Genomic DNA, 18,969 nt, shown 5'->3' on the forward strand with positions numbered 1-18,969 from the left:
TTTCTGGTCCATATCATTAGAGCAGTCTATGATGAACAACACGGAGGGACCGAACTTCATTCTCCCTCTGTACGGGTTCCTCCAGGTGGTGAATGAGGTGCACAAAACACATAAAGTGAGACTATCGATGCACATACATACACAGAAACATGTGTTCCCTCACCTTCAGGAAGTCAAAGTTCTTGAGCATATGAGCAACCTTCTCAGCATTCCTGCCTTCATTGAGGAAATCCAGCTCCAAGGGCAGATTCTTCTTAGCTTCTTCCACCAGCCACATGAACTCAAAATCTGGAAAGATCTGCTTCACAACCAAGAGGAGGACCTGAGAACAAAGAATCAAAGAATCAGCTGTACCCTGGCTCCAAAGCCACACAGCTACACACAGTGCTGTATTGATAGGATTGTTCCAAGTAACTTACAGATAAAAAACCCCAACCTGCATCCCAAGCGCTCAAAGGGTTCCTGCAGTATCATAACACAACACATGGTGTTATGTCTTGGTTCTGCAACACAACTTTTGGCTTGCCCTTCCACACAAGCACATCTAGGAGTTACATGATGGCACAGAAACCAAAGGGAGACTATCTGCCTGCTGCCTAGAAGTAAGAGAACAAAGCCCTGGAAAAAGAGACCACATGGCCAGATCTCACCAAGGGCATGGCCCAGGACTCTCTTCTGAGTCCTATAATTGTACAAGTCACTGTTCGGCTTCACTCGAACAGCCCTCAGATAATGCAGAAGAAAAAGATCTAAAGACTTGTCACCTCTATGTTACTTCTTCCACTGCTGAGCAAGAATTTTGCTAGCACAGAAAATGGACTGAGCAGTTCAAAGAAGACAGTGGATTTTGGATACAGCGAGTAGGCTAGAGATCTTTAAAGGACACTTCTGGTGGGGCTCAGAGGACAAGGTGCTCCCCAATGTCAGTCACAGCTTCCTCGCCAATGCTGAGGTGGTGTTTTCTAAATATCATCTATCCACCACCTGGCATCCCCTTCTTCTTAAAGGGATTACGTATTCAGCTGCACAGGGCCTTGCAAAGGCCAACCGAAAAGTTCCTGGAAATGTTCGCTTGAAGCAACATTAAAGGGGCAAGAGACGGGCAGTCATTCCTGAAGAAAATCAAGATTATGTGATTGGATAGTATAATCAAAACTGCACAGTAGCCAAGCATGCCTTCTGTTCAAATGAAAGGCCAGTTTCTCAACCAATGCCACAAATTTACACAAGCTGACAATCTGGACCACATCTTAAGGAAAATAATTCGTTTGGCTTTTTTTAACTACTTGAGTCACAGAACAAAAATAAAGCATAAAAATGCAATCCACTTTGCTGTCTTTATCCGATGATGTTCTGTACATCCATCTGAAAATGAAAACAGACTTGTCAGTGTGTGTTCCTGGACAGTTTCCCTTTCTAGATCTCCACCACTTAGGTGGGAATTCCTGCACTGCAGGAGGAACATTTAAAGCACACACCAGAAAGCTGCTATCACTGAAATGTATGACAAAAAAATAAGTTTATGAACCATCACTACTCCTGTTCAGCTGTGTAAAAACGTTTCTTCTCCACCCCTGTCTCTACTTCTCTTATCTACGTGTCAGTTCCAAACTCAATGTTCCTTTAAAAATGTAATCACCAGGTTCCAGACACTATTGAATGATTTTTCTACTGTTATATCTAAAGGCATAAATCCTTTCAAATTTATGTCACCCAAATGAAATGTAACCAGCGATCTTCCTGAATGTGTACATAAACTTTATAGGGGCTGCAGGATTACTTCGTTGGTGCCTGATGTGAGAAAATTCATGCATTGTTTTTTCCTTGCTTTAAATACTCTTTTGAATCAATTTGCCAACTTGACGATCAGCAGGGACATACTTAACAAGTATTTGGCCTGTCCCTTTTCTGACATCTGTCTAACATATTGTCTGGAAATAAGTATTGATAAGAGAAGAGCAGTGAGGTATCTCTCTCTGGATTTATCAGATGCTGTACTGATTTTTAAAGAGTCAGCACTGATGCTATGAAACCTCAAGTGAATTTAGGAATTTTCCATCTAGCTTTTCCCATTCAGATTCCTTCCCATCAGTCTCTAAATAAGCCATCAATATTTAAATCAACCTCCTATTTAGCTGCAACGCCTGTCTGATTCTTAAAGGACCAGAACTTCAGTGCACATAGACCAGCCTTCAGTGCAGCTTACACAAAATCAGTCCCACACAAGGATGTGATGATGCATGTAAGACAGCACTCCGTAAGAGACCCTTGAAAACCAAGACGGCATGTGTCCTGTTGTGAGCTGCTTTCCCCTGGCTGTGTGTACACAACAGATCTCGGGGATGCAAACTAGACTGTCTGTAGAAGATGGACAATACTAAATTGCCAAAAGGAAAAGCACTGGTTTAGTTTCAAGTTTCCCAGGAAAGTTAGTCTAAAAACTGAAGACAGTGATCATTCTAAAATTGTCTTTTACCAGTATAACCAGCAATCATGCCAACACAGTATGAGGGGAGATATTTTTGGCAACAGCCACTGTTAAAAGGGAAAATGTCCCAAGGTGGATCTAACCTTGTTCATACACCATCCTCTTATGGCCCTGGTCTCACCGCCTTTCATTACCTGCTCAGACTTCTTCCTTGATTACTTAGTTTCTGCCATCCTGCCCTGGGCAGGAGTGAAGGATGCCATAAGCCCCCTAAGAACTGCTGTGCATGTGATGACTCGCAAAAGCAAACTCATCAAGCAGACCACTGCAGGCAGTCCTGGAGAGGACCCAAACCAAATCCAAATCTACAGATGGACCCAAAGCCAATTCAAACAGTTCTGTGTTCTCAAACCAGCACTGAACCAGACATATCCCATCTTCCTGGGATATCTTTATTGAACCCAAAAATTTCTTTCACTACGAGTTCAAAATAAATATTCAGCTGCAAGCTAATGTGCTTCAGCTAGAACCAGCTGTGCTTCTTTGCAGACTAGCCAGGATTGCTCAAAGCAGGGTGTTTTAGCTGCCTAAAGGAGCTTTAGTTATGTGCTTCTCTGAGAGGGTGCTGGCAGGATCTTTGATTCCTGATCTCCTTTAATGGCTAACTGTGTGTCATTGCATCAGCAGCACCCTCTAAACACTTATCAAACCTCCTCAGCTTAATCTCCCCCTCTTTAGTCCCATGGACATGCCTGTCTGCCAATGGATGTGCACATTACTGTACTGTACATAGATATATGCTTATTAGAAGAGCTAAAAGCTTTACTGCTACCATTTACAGACCTAATCCTTCCCCTCTCCTCCACCTCAGCCCTGTCTCCATCTCCTGTTCCCCACTACACCACTGGCACCTTTGACTATTGCAACGCAGTGCAGTGCCACAGCTTTTCTCCCTTCAATGGGCTAGACTGAACTTTGGGAGATGTTACAGCATTGCACTGGGAACACAAGTGGTACCCACCATTCAGGAGAGGAACAGGAGACAGGCACTGAAACTTTTTTCCTAACTGAATCCCTCATTTGTGCAACTGCCCCTGTTAGGTGACCCTCTCCATATTTCACTGTTTTTGTTTCCAGCATGAATCAGTTCAGTATTAAGGAACTGATCAAGAAACACAACTGAATTACAGCAACCTCAGCCACTGTTGAATCCACATTGGAATTTAACTGAAAAAACACACACTTATGATGGAGAATGATTTTTTTTCTTGGTTACACAGACCTGACTGCCAGGTGAACTGAGAACAGTTTAATCAACCAGTTAATGGGCACACAAGTTGAAGAGAGACATCAGGACTCTACTTCTTAAATCTCACGTGGACTTACTCTGATGTCATTTACATTTACTTGTCTTCTCCTTCTGCCCTCCTTCACTGCTACCCTCTTTTCAGTCTCTCTGTTCACACAATCACCCGCACTGCAACCTTCACCAACCCTGTATTATTCCTGGTTTCAAAGCTACAGGATGGTGGTGTTATACCTGCTTACACCATGGGTCCCCACTCATTTCAATGGCAATCACTCTGTAAGTCAAAGTCAACGAGTATTTTTACCTCCATAAGCAAAATATCCTTGGAGCTCTGAGCTTGAACCTTTGGGTGCTGGACTTTCACTGCCACTGTTCTTCCATCCTGCAGCACTGCCTTGTGCACCTGGGCTAGCGATGCTGCTCCCAAGGGAGTGTCCTCAAAACTCAGGAAGAGCTCTTTTATCTGCCGGGAGAAGAGAAAGAGGTATCAGCTTGGGATGCCAGAAACTATCCCACAGGCCAGAGATAGCATATGCCAAAGATGGACAGCCTTTCATCCTTCCTCTGTCGCTTGCCTGAGCCTTTTCACTGCTTGGCCTCCCAGTGAAGGAGAATATCAGCACAGTTAATTAGCTCAGAGCCAGTGCCAACATGGTTATGTGGCTTCAGGCACAGAGCTAGTTCATGTAATGCTAGCAGAGGGGGTTTGTCCTGCTCTGTAGAGTAAGGTGCAGACAAGCTCTGAGGTATCCAGAAGTCAGCAAAGGGAACCTGTCCCACTCCTCCCGCAGGTTGAGCTGATTTCGGGTGAACAGTTGAGAAGCCGTTAATTTATGCAGTAACAAAAAAGAAAGAATGTCACTGCATTTTTATAACCTGCTTTTTAAAAAGTAATTAAAGATGGGAGCTGCAGTGAGCTAGTAATTAAATATGAATAAAGACCTTCTAAGCAAAGTCTTCATGCAAAGTGTTAAACGAATATTCTTTTTGCTGACAAGGAAGAAAAATACTACACAAGGAGCAGCCTGTTCCCTCCTGCAGCTGCCAGGGAATGAGCCCCCTCCCACACCACCCTACCCTTTCTCTCCCAGCCCCTTCCACGGAAAACTATTGCTAGCAACAAACCCGAGCATTTGCTGCAATTAGATCCAACAGAGACTCAGCTGCCTCCAGTAATTCACAAGGAACGTGCATTTTATTTATTTAATTAATTCCCTTTGGTCCTAGCAGCAAAATCAATTAAGTAGAACAACTGCATTTAAAAACAAGTAGTTATGTGTTTTTTAATTACAGCAAGTCCATAATTCAAACCTATTGACATTCACGTCTCAAGAGAAAAAAAGTTTTTTCCCCTCTTTCCCCTCCATCCTTTCTTTTCTCTCTCACTTTTAGATTTTGAGATTCTCATTTCAGATTAATATATAGACAAAAGCACCTACAGGATGACAGATGGCTCAGGGGACATGCATTCAAGACACAGACTTCTATCTATATGTGAAGTTTGTCTATCAGCTGAAGAGAAGACCTGTTAAAGGGAAGACACTTCAGCCGGCCAGGAGCATGCTGGGCTACGAGACCCCATAAGGAAGGAAAAAATGCAAACAGAGAATTTGCCACATGAAGTTGAGCTGCGGCTTTCTTCAACTCTCTGACTACCCTATACACATCCTCATATTAAAAGGATGTACCCTTTACAGAGCAGCAGCCGATATTACTAGTCTAACTCTCATAAAGGTGGTAACATCCTCCAAAAGTTAAAGCACGGGAGTTCACTGGCCTGAATCCAGTAAGGTACATTTATAGTAAGACCATATATAAAATGAAATTCCATCTGCTTCGGATTTCTAAAGCTCTTAATTGCCTACACTGTCAATCCAACTATTTTCACTGGTATTGAATGCATGCAGGGGAAAAAAAAAGCTGCACACATTGCCTGTGGCAGGAATAATATATACAATATCCTTGTGTGACTAAGTTTTCTACAGCAACACCATTTGAAGAAAGCTGTGTCTAGGAGTTCTTTTGGGCAGAAGGATTTCATTAAAAAAACCTGTTACTTAGAACATGAAAGCCAGGTTAGCGGTCATGTCCATAAGAGCCAGCCGAGTGGCCCTGCTGCAATTCAAGGGGGAATTTGTGTGCACCCACAGGCTGCAGGCAAGGGCAGCAAGGTGAGGGACTGCAACGGGGCCAGAGAATTGATGGCTTCTCCCGGAGCAGAAGGGGAGAGCATGCACATGGGGGAGGGAGCATATCACAGCCAGGCCATTACATGAGCAGGTGTGAGGCTGAGATAAAGAAGTAGCAGCACAATTACAGCTGGGCTCCAGGACCCCCCACTTAACAAATCACCCTCATTCATTATGAAATTGTCCTTTCGCAGCTTGATGGAGGCAGCTAGCACCTCTGATGCAGGCTGTGTGTCCCAGGCAGGCAATAGCAAGAGAGAGGCTGCATGACATGAAAGCAGAGAAGAGGTGAGCCAGGGAGCGGGGTACTTCCCAAGGGAAGGTGGCTGCACCCATTTCCTGCAGGCAGGGAGCTCTTGGAGCAGGCTGCAGGCTCTTATTGTTCACAAGCACCCAGCTAATAAGTACCCTTAACAAAACCCCTAACCATCATTTCCAGGATGGATAATTAGCAAGCAAAGGTCTAGTACAGTCTTAGAGCCCACCTGACATGGTATTTAAGGAACCTTCAAGCTTCTTTCAGGCCACAGCTAGCCTCAAAGGGCCTTCTCAAGCTGGCTGTTGCCATCCATAATCCTGGCATGAGATGAAACATACATAGTTTCCAGACAGGTTTAATAAAGGTTTAAAAGAAAGAAAAGGAACTTTAGGGCTGCTCTTTCAAAGGACAGCCAGCTGCAGGTTTACAGCTGTACAGGTGAGCGGTGTCCCTGCAGGCAGCAGTTTGCCTCACTAGCCTTCCGCACACCCATCGGGCATGTGCTCAACAGCAAATGAACTTATGGATCACTGTACTTCACCTGCTGGAAACACAGTCCTGACTGTTTAATTCTAAAGAATGAAGCTCATTTGATTTTAAATATGCACAATCTTTTCATGACTGTTGTTATTAGTATTCACACCTCAGGGAGCCGATATAAAAGCTTTTACAGGATCTACCTACTTAGACACTTCTTATGTATTTGTGCTGAGGTTGCACCTAGAGACCACCATTAAGCCCAGAGTGCCACCGCACAAGGTGCACAGCCACTCTGGGCCCTGCACAAACTCCTGCTTTCCAGGAGTCCCCAGTTGTCACCTACGCGACTCCTCATGCTGAAGCGCCCTCCCAAAGCACATACAGCTCTGCCAGAGGTGCATGGCACACGCCGCGATGCTGAGCATCAGCATGCCTCAGTACTTGCTGTGAATCCTGTCCTTAAACACTTAGGAAGTTACTGGAAGTCAATTGGATTTAAGGTCCCAAATCCTGAGTCCTTTCTGAAAGTATTACCTTACACGACCTACCCAGCATGTTCTGAGAAGTCTTTGACAGAGCTGGGATTTAACCCAGACATCCCAAGTTCCAGCCTGATGTCTTAATCTCCAAACCATAAACGTTTAACATGCATGTCTCGCTAGCTAATTTCTTTTGAAATATACTGCCTCTTAATCCCAACCTTTTTATATCCATGTGCTGCATAAAATGATCAAATATTACCGCCTGGTTTCAATCTGCCCTCTCCACAGAGAGGTATGTTCCCTTCCCTCTCCGGAAAAGCCGCTAACAAGGTGCCCTTGGAGCAGGAGGCCAAGTCAGGGAGCCCCTTCCTGGCCCAGCACTACATAACATCATCCCGAGTGGGATGTGGTGGCTCTGCTCTGTCACAGTGACCAAGCAGATCAATGGTGGCCATGTGTCAGCAGTGTGCTCAGGACAAAATTAGAGTGTAGTGGGATGCAGGATCACTAATGGAAAGTGTCTCAACAGCCCAGCCCTGTACAGCTGGCAGGCTGAACCCCTTTCAGCATGGTGCTCCAGTGTGTGTGGTGTGGCCAGAATGGGGCCACTATGGGGGTCTCAGTAAGAATATTTCGCATTACAAGTCCTATCCAGGCACTTTCCAGCAGAGTCCAGGACAGTTTGGAAAATTCTGGTTTTCCACAACCACTTACAAAGAACTTTTTCTCAACTCTGCCCGAGCTGCACCAGTCCAGTACAGGTGTCAGTGAGGAGACTTTCAAATGCTCAGCATTTCCCAGGGGAAGAGTCCTTCACCAAAGCATTTCAAAACTGCCTTCAAAAATTTCCCAAGACTTCAAAGGACTCTTCAGCCTGGAAAGAGAGACAATGGGGAGGGAATGTCACAGAACTCTATAAAATCACTTTTGTCACAGAGAACAGGATTGGGAATGCTCGTCTCGTTCACTCCACAGAAGAACTCAAGAGCAGCAAATTGTGGATTAGCACACAAGATTACCAGACAGCAGGATTAAAACAAGCAAAAAGAAATATTTTTTCCCCACACCAATTAAGCTGCGGAACTCATGGCCACAGGACATTATGAATATCAGAAGTCCAGGTGGGTAGATAGATCGATGAAGAAAATCCATCACCAGGTGGTGTTATTAAACACCAAGATCCAATCTCTGGCCCAGGAAACCTCCAATATTCAGATTATTGGAATTGGGAAGATCATAGAAAGTAAAGCTTAACTGTACGCCTGCCACGCCTTCATAGCCTTTGCCTCTCAGCCAACATTGGCTACAGCTGGAGGCAGAGTGGCGGGCTTCAGCTTTTGGTCTGATCTGTGCAGTCACCCCCTATGTTCTTCAGAAGCTCTTCCTACCAGGCTGAGCGGTCTCAATGCCAGCAGGATGGACAATGCAGGAATTGTTTCACCTGCTGCCAGCCTGGGACTCGGTCGCTGTTTCACAGCCTAGAAAGTTACTGATAGACCCTGTAAGTTTCTGAGTGCAAAAGGTATGGGGGAACCGCAGCTGGAAGTGACCCCGTCTCCAGGGTAAGCCCTGAGCTCTGGTAACAATGCATCTTCATGAAATGTCTGTCATGTAACATTCAGACAATACAGTTGTTTCTGTTACCAAAAGTATGGTAAATATGCCAGAACCAAGTGTAAATATGTCCACGTCAAGAGACTCTGGCACATCTGGGGAACATGCAGCAGGAGCTAAGACCACCTCAGACAGAGGCCATCTCCAGACATTTCACTGTGCTTTGATTTGACAATCACAGCCTCTCAAAAATTATTCACAAAAAGGGGCCCAACAAGTATGATGCTATTCTATTACCACCAAAAAAGCAATGCAAACTGAAAGATTCAAAACCTCAACCACAATTTCACAGCAGATCTCCTCTTCTGATCACAGTATCCTATAATTGTTCCTGAGTCTTGTATTTTGTATTTGGAGATAGCAATCTATGAGGTGACCTGCTATTTCGGAAGGGGCTGACTAGGCAACACAGGTTTAACTTGAACTTCTTGCCTCCAAGATCCTCATCACAGGCCATGATACAACCAAGCTCCATTAACAACAGTATTGTGCCGCGATGGCTGGGAGCAGCTTGCAGTCTCCTAGCATTTTGATGCCATGCAGCAGCACAGGAAGATGCACATGGGGAAGCTGGAATCAATCCATTCAAGACAAAGCAAATCGCTCAGTTGGGAGACACATCCATGGAGGAAGCCGACAGCCAGAAAGTGATTAAGGGAGGTAAATTTTGCACATCTCCTTGTGCTATGATTCTCCAAGCCGGAATTCCCTTGACAAGGTGACTCAATTCATCTGTTTTTTCCATTCCTGATAGAGACAGCACCAAACAGCCCCTTCTTAATCATGGCTCTATGGATGGCAATTTGCTAAGGTGAGCTCCGTCTGCAGGAGCTTTCAGAGATTTACACAGGGATCATGCTGTCTGGAGCCTCCCAGCCAAGACTGCGTGACACTGTGATAATGGGATTTGTGAGTGTGCTGGAAAACAGACCAACACAACACCACTCTGGAAAGAGAGCAGGTTTCCCAGGGAAGTTTTGGGGGCTGCAGTGGCCATCTTAACACTGCCAAGTACAATGTCCCCTCTATTTCATGTGGCAGAATGGCTGAAGAGTTACACAGTTCTATGTCTGATACAGCATTTCTAAGGCTTGTGGCTCACAGAACTTCTAGAATTCACTTTATTGACACTAGGACCATATTGCTCTCAATTCTGAATGCCTTTCCTGGACTAGGTTTAAGGGATGTGAACCTCATCCTAGGCTGGTTATCTTTTCAAGAACATACACATAACTGTCCGTGGCACCAAGGACTCACTGATCCCCGCAAGTCTGCAAGACCAGAGTTCTAGGTGTGAGAAAATATTACCTCGGAGTAGAGCGACCTACTTCCCAGACAGCAAATGGAGGGTTTTTTCCATTGTCTCAGCCCTTCTATCCCCTCTACGAAAACAAAATGTCACAGTGTTGCTCCAAGAATTATTAAGACAGCAAAAACTGAAAGATTAGATTTATCGCAGCAGACAGTGGATTATGAAGAATAATTCATCAAACGTCAGAACAAACAGCCTACAATTTATAGGCGGCTTTGTTGAGTCAGTGAAATCTGATTGGACTTCTCCCCACCTAATGAATGCCAAGCCTAATTGATGGTTCCTAAATGTATCTGTCAAGAACATGTATTTATTAACTCAATATTTTTAATAATATTGTAGATATACACAGAATAGTGGTTTTCTTCTAAATGGATTCCGTGGTGTTCATATTACATATACATGTAAGTGTGCATGTACACAGAGGTATCTACGGCATCCAAATTAATACAGGTAAAAGGTACGTGTGTATTCTGATGCACTGAAACAATTACGTATGGCTTATTGCACAAAATCCCTGCATCTTTCAGTGCACAGGATGGCAAAGCAATGAGGTCCATTTCAAGGGGAGATGTGTGCTAAGATGCCTGCCGAGAAATTGGAAGAGCTGAGCTCTAACATTGTCTCTACCTGATATCCCATGCAATGTTGGGCCACACCATGTCACAGCTCATGCATGGAGGAGCAGAATTAGGACTGTCCAGTCAGCTATAAACCCGCCCCTATTTCATTTTTCAGGACCAAATATGTAACTTTAATATCTTTTGAAAAATCTATCTGTATAATACATACAGAGCAGTTATTACATCCACAGCCACACAACTTCATCTGCCAATGGTACCCATTTGCTTGGGGCATGCAAATCACTGCTAACTTGGTTAATCACTGCTAACATTGCACCGCAATAGCGCAAACCAGAGCTGTCCATCAACCACCAGCCTTTCTTCTGGGAAAAGGCTGTGAGCCAGCTGGGGTATGAAGGCTATCTTTTCCTGTTATTTCTACCTGGTATCACCTTGGTACTCTGCAGCCCACTACCAGCTTCTCTGGGATCCTTCCAACAGCATTTCCCAGTCACAAAGCTATGAATGTTACAGAAAATGAACTCTGCTAAAGGAAAAGTCTTTGATACCATCATCTGGGCACCAAAGCTGGCTCCCTCATTCACTGTCTGATACCTAGGGTCCTGGCTATTCCCTGTTCTGCTCACTTACCAACTTCTGTAGTCTCTTCTGACTAGAAAAGCAGTGGGAAAGCCTACATGAAGCCACCATTGCTGTCATCTCATCCATCCAATAAGCAGTACAACAACTGTATCAGGCTACTTGATATAGTACCTTTAATTGTTACAGAGCCATACTTTTGAGAAAAGGTGCCTTTTGTTCCATCCCTGATGACTCCTGCTTAATAGTCTGCGCTCAGACACACATATGGTAGCTTCATTTATTTTCCTGAGTAAAGTCAGATCCTTAAGACAAGGCAAAACTATCTGAGAATATCACTCATCCTGGATCGAAACCAATCTCAATGGTGACAGCTACAACAAGCATTAACAGCAAGGAGCAGACAGAGCTGACGTACATCTCCTGAGACCCTACCTGTGAGGCAGATCTCATCTCCCACCTCTCCAAAAGGTGTGCCACTTACCTATGGCTCCCACAAACAAACAATATTCAGTCCAATAAAAGCGAGGATTGTTGTGGACAGACGGGAGCCTAACTGGCTCAGGAACATCCTCCTGATTGGCACAAGGAGATAAATGTTTTTCATCAATTAAGTTATTGGGTGTCCTACTACCTTTCCAGAGGCACAGGGTGCCAAGATTAACAGACTGGCTCAGTACCCCAAGACTCAATGCTTTCAACAGTTAAGAGTTCTGCAAGTTTTCATCATCACAGCCTCTTCCATGCTTAGCTTCATTCAGCTGTTTCTCTGTCCAGGTGCTGGCTTCACTAAGCACTCTGAAAGCAGACAGACTGCACATCAGGCTTCTGACATAAGGCAGGTATCAAGCTGGATAGTAGGAAAGCAGAGTGCAGTCATTACCTGCAGGGCTAGCACAACGCCTTCGGTATACTGCAAGCACACAGGACAAACCAAAGAGAGGAAACAGCAAAGCTGGGATCTCTCAAAATGAACCTCTAACCCATCCATTCAGTGTACTGAATGTACAGTGTACACTCGTATCAAGTGCTCCAGACAACGCAGATAGCTTTTCCCCCTTGCCTGTAATCCCATGCTCAGAATTAAATTCCAGGCTATTTCCTTCCAAATTGTCCATTACCAAAGGAAAGATTTTGCTGTTCAAAGCTACATGCCCAGTTCACTTCCCTGTAGAGAAGCTGGAAGGTGGAAGAATGTTGCACCACTGAAATCGATGATTTCCTCAGGATCTCCCTGAGTGATAACAAAGTACCAGTCCCTCTAACCCTGATGTGACCATTGGGAAAATGCTCATTTCCTGTTTCCAGATGCAGTTAATCAGCACAGTGACTTGGCTTGTTCAGTATCCCATTTCTTTCTACCTCAGAATAAACATCTTGTACAGATCACCGCCTTCCCACAGTCCCGAACCACTTCCACAGCCCAGTCTGTCTGTGACTGGCCTCCAACAGCAGCCAGTCACAGACTGATCCAGAGAGTCAAGCCAGAGTCCGCACCAGCAATGGTGCTTGTGTGGAGATAAATGTCTCAAAGCACACACTAAACAGTGTCACTGTGCACTCTATTTTGCATGATATAAACATCTTATAGTCTATGCAAAATGCACAGACCAAAACAATAAAGCTGAGGCATGTATATACATATATATTCCTGTTCCCTTCTTCCCATTCCATCATGCTGAAAAAGAAAGTAGTGACTTATTCCCCCCAGTAGTGCAGGCTATGGAGGAGATGCTCCAACCTGCCACATGTTCCCTTGCCCTCCCCTTGCACATACCAATGTTTCCCTTTATTTGCTCTTTCACCTTGAGCTGTCCCCCACTTGAAAAATGCTCATTAAATTCACTCTTTTCTCTCTGTCTTTTTAGAGAGATATTACTTCACCTGCATCTCTCTTGTCTGTGAGGATGGAGCCACACTTGTCAGTCGTTCAGACTGGAATCACAGTCCTTCAAGACCACACAACTTCTCCACTCCCAGCCATTTTTTGTGTTTTAATTGAAAGCACACTTTCTCTTTCTTTCTTCCCCTGCTAATAAACAAGGCTTTCACTTGTTTCACAGTGTGCAGCGAGAGCAGCGCAGAAGACAACTCTTTGCTGCCAGTAAAATTCTTTCTACACCCCGTCTGTCCAAAGGGACTCCTATTCCATTGTTCAGTAGGAGCAGTGGCTGCTTCTACTGAGATCTTTGAAACTTACCGTGCTCTCTGCAGCTCTTCAGCTCCCAAGCAATAGAGCTGAAAATGCTAACATAGCAGGAACACCCCTGTAGTTCCTAGGGAAGGGAGCCATTTCCTCAGCCTTCTGCTCTTCTAATGGTTCTGTTAGCATGTCTGAGCAGCTTCCTTACCCCATTCCCAGCTTTCTGAAGATGTTCCACAAAGCTCTGCTCACAGCCCCTACCCCCACCACTGCACTTGGATAATTGCTCACATAAAATTTCCACCCTCTTTCTGGTGGCTCCTAGTTCTACCTCTCTACTCTAGTTCAGCCTGCCTCTAGCCAAACTAAAATTTCAGCCTGTCTTTCAGGTAGTCACCTCTCTGTTCACATTCAACAAATCTAAAGCATGGTTTCTAGTCTTCTCACTCAAACCATCCCTCCTGTCTCCTTTCTCCTCACAACTGACAATGTCACCACCCTTCTGTCACACGTGCCTGCAGCCTTGGCTGCCTCATCAACATTGACCTCCTCGAGATATCATTTCCAGGCCAGGTCTGAATCTAGTAGTAGACATGGAGTACTAATGCTCACAAGTGACAGGTGACAAAAAGCCAGCTGTTGTCGTCGTCCCCCCCCCCAGGTTCTCATTTCTCTTGAGCTACACACAAACTAAGACACATGGGAGTCCCTGAACATACTCAGAACCCCTGGGTCAATTCCTGCAGGCATATTCCTAAATAACATATCACGCCTACAGATGCCAGCAGCCTGCTGCAAAGACAGCACACTTGGAAAGAATCACCAAATCATACAACAGCTCAGACTGAAGAGACCTCAAACGATAATCTGGTCCAACTTTTCATGGGAAAGGGAACCTAGATGAGATTATCATGTCCTGAAAACCTACAGAGGTGAGGACTCTACCACATCCCTGAGGAAAGTTGTTCCCATTATTGACAGTTATCTACATAAAAAATTTCATTCTTATATCAAGATAAAACCTATCCCAAAATGCCACAGAGACTGGGCCAGTTGGCACATTTAGGAAGAAGGTAAGACTTAAGGAAGTACCCCACGCAAATGAATTTTCAAGACAATTTTGGCTTCAGGCATAAACACATCCCTGCCACGCACTGGCTGAAACCCAAGTAGGAAAGGGTCAACAAACCCACAACAAACAGGCTCCACATTAGTCACAGCCAGGCAGAGGGAGGCTCTGTTGAGGACTGCAGAGATGCCCCAAGGGCCCTGTCAGCAGCAAGCCTGCACAACAGCAGCAGCCCTGTGAGAAATAACCAGCTACCAGAGCCTGAGGATATATAGGGACCTTCGGGAACACACATCACCTGTGCCTCATCTCAAATGCTTCTGATTCAGCTTTGAAAAGTGTATGAGAGAAGGGGTAGTGGTGGAGAAATGTCTATGGGCAGGTTTATGTGACTATATGGAGTGTAGTGGGGAGATGTCTGGGGGTATGTGTTTAGAAGAGGTGGGCTACAAGCATCTGCTTGACAAGCAAAGCTGTGCTAGGGCTTGCACAGTAAGTTATGGAGGGGGAACGGGGCTGTGCATTTGTGTGTACAGCTTGTGTGGAGAATGATAGGCAAAATCCTCCATCCACAGAGAGGCAGGAGAAGAACAGGGTCAGGACAGGTGTTTGCATGTGAGTGTAGAGGCAGCATGTAGATATATATCGAGCAGGACAGCACTGCATACACGTAAGTATATGCTACATTGACAGACCCTTCTACTTCAGCTCCTAAAATGGAGAGAGAGGCATACTCCCGTGAGTATTATGTGGAATGCTTTGATGTGTCTCCTCTGAAAGGGATCAGGACCTAGGACAAAGAACAGGAACAATCTAGCAGTCTGTCACCAAGGTGGACAGAGGCACAGTACAATGAAAACATGCAGAGGGCAAACCCCAGTCCCAGACAGATTCTGCCCAGTTACGTTCCTTCCTCAGGCTTCAGTCATAATTACATTGATGTAAGCGTGATAAAGTTCTATTGAAGCATAGCATTGTCCCAGGGAAGCAGGAGTGAGGATCTGAGGTAGACATGGAAGTACATGTAGCCTAGCAGACGTGGGCAGCTCTGCCTGAATTGAATTCGTATCAAGAAAGGGATATAATGAAGTCACTACATTAGAAGAAAGATGCTAAAAAGGTAGGAAAAGCCCTGCTGAAGATGTAAAGCTCATAAGCCAGTTACTGGTGATGACTGTACCATGATGAGATCTTGAAACATCAGCACACCTAGCAGGCCAGTCGATGCAAAGAGGTGCAGCTGTACAGCAGTCCACACCACAGAGAACAAGATGCAGGGACTGAAGAGAAGTCAAGGGAGAATAACTTACAAAAACATCTGGACGGGACCCTGGAGTTCCCACTGTTTGCAGCCTGCTCTCAGAAAAAATGTGTAGAGATCCAGAGAAGTCATTTGAGGGAGACAACTGCATGGCAAATTAAATCCACAACCAACTGCCAACAGCATCATTGGCACCATGCTGGGGAAGGGGTTCTGTATACTCCCTAACAACCAGTCCTATAAGCCCTGGAGCCCAGAGCTCTCTGCATCAATCCAGAGAGGAAAGTCCCGTGCTAGGCCAGCCACATCATTACCTGCTTCTTTCTTGTTAATCTCTCCTCTGAGTATCAACCTCTCCTTTCTCCTCCTGCCCATATTTCCTTTATTTTTCATGTCTCTGTTCTGATCCATCTGCTCCTTCTATGGTTTATTATTTATTTATTTTTAATTATTATTATGGTTATTTATTATCTGTCTCTTCGTCCTCTGCCTCCCATGTTTTTTTTTTCCTTGCCCCCAGATCTTCTTGGTGGGCTGCCAGGTCCCTGGTTCAGTGGTGTAACTCAGCTGATTTACTCTCCTTAGAGCAGTATCTGCTCTCATGTAAATCACACTCCAAATCCAGCCTGTGAAATGGGCTTGTTCACTAAACTCTATGAATAGGAAAGTAGGCACAGCTGGCCTATTCATAATCAACATAAAAAATAGATTAGCACTTTACAGATTAAACATTATCGTTTCAACAGTTAACATAAATCAACTACACTTACAGGCCCAGCGTTGCTGCTGCCACTGCAGGGTGACAAGCGTTGCAAAAGGAAGGGCTGCCAGTCCGAGCTGCAGTGGGAAACAGCTTGTTTGAACGTAAGTTACCCTCTGGCACCCCCAGGGTGTGCCGCTAGAGGTTGTTACAAGGAGAAAAGTGAGCTAAGGAAACAAAGGTAGGGGGTTAATTTTGATTAATTCACATGCATTTCCATGCAATACAGCAACCTACTATTCTAAAGCCAGAATCCAATTGCCCTGCTTCCCTCCCTATGGCTGATGCAGCTCAAAAACAGATGGAGCAACAGAGTCAGTCTCTGGAATAGGAACAGGACAGGGAGCCTCTAAACACTCACTGGTATTTAGCTCTGTCTCCTACAGTTTAAAATCACTGGGCTCCTGTGGATGAGGTAAAGCAGTTTGGTGGATTCTATCAAATGTAAGCAGGGGCACCTATCCCAAAAAGCATCTCATCATAATCCAGGGAGCCACCTTACCAAAGAAGGGCTGAGGACTGGGATCCACTCCAGACATACCCCACAGAGAGCAAAGTCAGGAGAGAGTAGCCCAGAGCCTGCTACTGGTCAGCCTGCACCTCCTTTTTCATTGGGTACAGGACACTAAGACACCGCAGAAGCTCAACCCAACACACTGTCATCAGTGTGCTACAGTTGTGTAGTCAACAGAGAGGTAAGACCCACAGAACCAGCACAGTCCATACCCTTCCCTTCCTTCCTGCTCACTCACTGAGAACCATCCAGTGTCTCAAATGTTTAGCTTGGAGCAGCCGATTTATAATTCCTGAGCTGGTCCTTATAACTGCAAGGGAATGGCAAAGGCCTTTGACAGGATATCCCATTAAAAACCAGCCTCACAGCTCTTTCAAACAAAAAGAAGAAAAAAAAAAAAAAAAGAGGAAGAGGCTAGGTTACAGTCCAAAGGACAAAAGACAGCCTGGGACAGGAGGAGTGGGTTTAGGGGTTTTCTTGGCAGCCAGGGCAAAGATACTAGCAGTTGACAAAGGAAAAGGCAACAGAAGTTACATGAAGAGACTTCTTTAGTATAACCCCTCTTAACAAGCCCTGGTAATTTTAATTGCTCTAGCCTCCTTCTAGCCTTTCTTGATAAATGGGAATAAAAGTCAATAGACCTGAACCAATAAGTTACATCCAATAAGGTGTTTGGCAAAATTAGCTTTGCTCCCCGCTCACAACTGATACCACCTCAGTTTCATTCATTATCTCAGATGAGCCAACTAATGTATATATTCTACTAATCATTTGAAGTTTGGAAGGGTTGGTGCTGAACAGACTCTTCCAAGAACTTGCCAATTTCAGATGGAGTGGTTATGGGAGCTTTGTAAGGGAGAAACTCACGGGTTTGCTTCAGCTGAGCTCTCCTGGCACAAGCAATATATCACGTGAGTTTATTGCTTCAGTTGTCACAGACAGCTTCACAGGTTTGGCTCTGAACCATGCATCCTGTAAAACCAAAGCACTGCAAAGCTTACAGAAGATAAGTGCAAAATGCGCTTAATGTTCACAAACATAACTTGATTTCCAAAGGGAACATGAGAAAACTTCCTCTCTCTCAGACTGGCCTGCCTACTAGGGACTGATGCCCTTTCTTTACTAATGGTGGAAAGACCTTTGAGACCTCTTAGGTCCCAATTTTTGCTTCAGTTCTCAAAACATAAAAGCATGTTGAGTGTGAGGCTTCCCATGAGGAGAATTTCCAATGTTCTCACCCACAGCAGCTTTTTCACAGGGAAGAAAGCCTAGATTTTTTCCTCTAGGAAACCTAGGCAGGGTTGAAGTGCTTTCTATGGTTCAGCAACCGTACATGGAACCAGGAGTTGTCTCAGACAGATCCCAGAAGTGCCATAAAGCAGAGCTTATTAGATCACTGTATATCTTAAAAATCCATAAAAACACTGTGTCTATTCTGCATGTTAGGAAAATGCAGATATATCAAGGTCAGACCCTATAACTCATTTCACCTTATGTCATCTGTTTCATCTACAAATAACATTCTGCCATGCCGAAAGTCGCCAGACTCACTGCATCATGTGTTCATGTTCCTGATGGGTCAAGAGCCAACTGGGTAGATGTAAAATTCTGAAAGCAAACAGGAGATGCTAACCAGGCAGGATCAAGTAGGATATTAAAAGATCAGTGAGCAAGCAGATGACAGGATTCCCTGCTCTCTCAGAGAAAAATCGGGCATACTAAACTCAGCCTGAGTCTAGATCAGAGCATCAAGTGAGAGTATTCCTGAGTGTATCAGCAGCAGGCTTTGAAACAGAAGCCAGTCCCGCTACATGGCAGCTCAGTGTTTCTGCCCCTGCCCAGATCCTGCTGTGTCATAAACACACAGACACTGCTGAACAAACGAGACACACACTATGTTTGAAAAAAAAAAAGTCTCCATATGCAAGAAGGCTACATAAGGACTATTAATCCCAGTTACAGATAGTGATTTCCAGTGATTTGTTT

The 18,969-nt window shown here is 44.7% G+C and overlaps 1 protein-coding gene across 2 annotated transcripts in view; it reads right to left on the reverse strand.

Moving 5' to 3' along the window:
* The window catches only part of ADCK1 (aarF domain containing kinase 1), a 78,272-nt gene that overhangs the window by 20,357 nt on the left and 38,946 nt on the right, over positions 1-18,969 (reverse strand). For both annotated transcript variants that reach the window (XM_056346759.1, XM_056346758.1), the window contains 2 exons: positions 4,042-4,200; positions 164-322 (listed from right to left, as the gene is read on the reverse strand). In XM_056346759.1, the coding sequence (XP_056202734.1) occupies positions 164-322; positions 4,042-4,200 (318 nt within the window). The remainder of the gene's footprint in view (positions 1-163; positions 323-4,041; positions 4,201-18,969) is intronic.

This window comes from Falco biarmicus, chromosome 7, assembly GCF_023638135.1.
Source record: "Falco biarmicus isolate bFalBia1 chromosome 7, bFalBia1.pri, whole genome shotgun sequence".
NCBI classification, from domain to species: domain Eukaryota; kingdom Metazoa; phylum Chordata; class Aves; order Falconiformes; family Falconidae; genus Falco; species Falco biarmicus.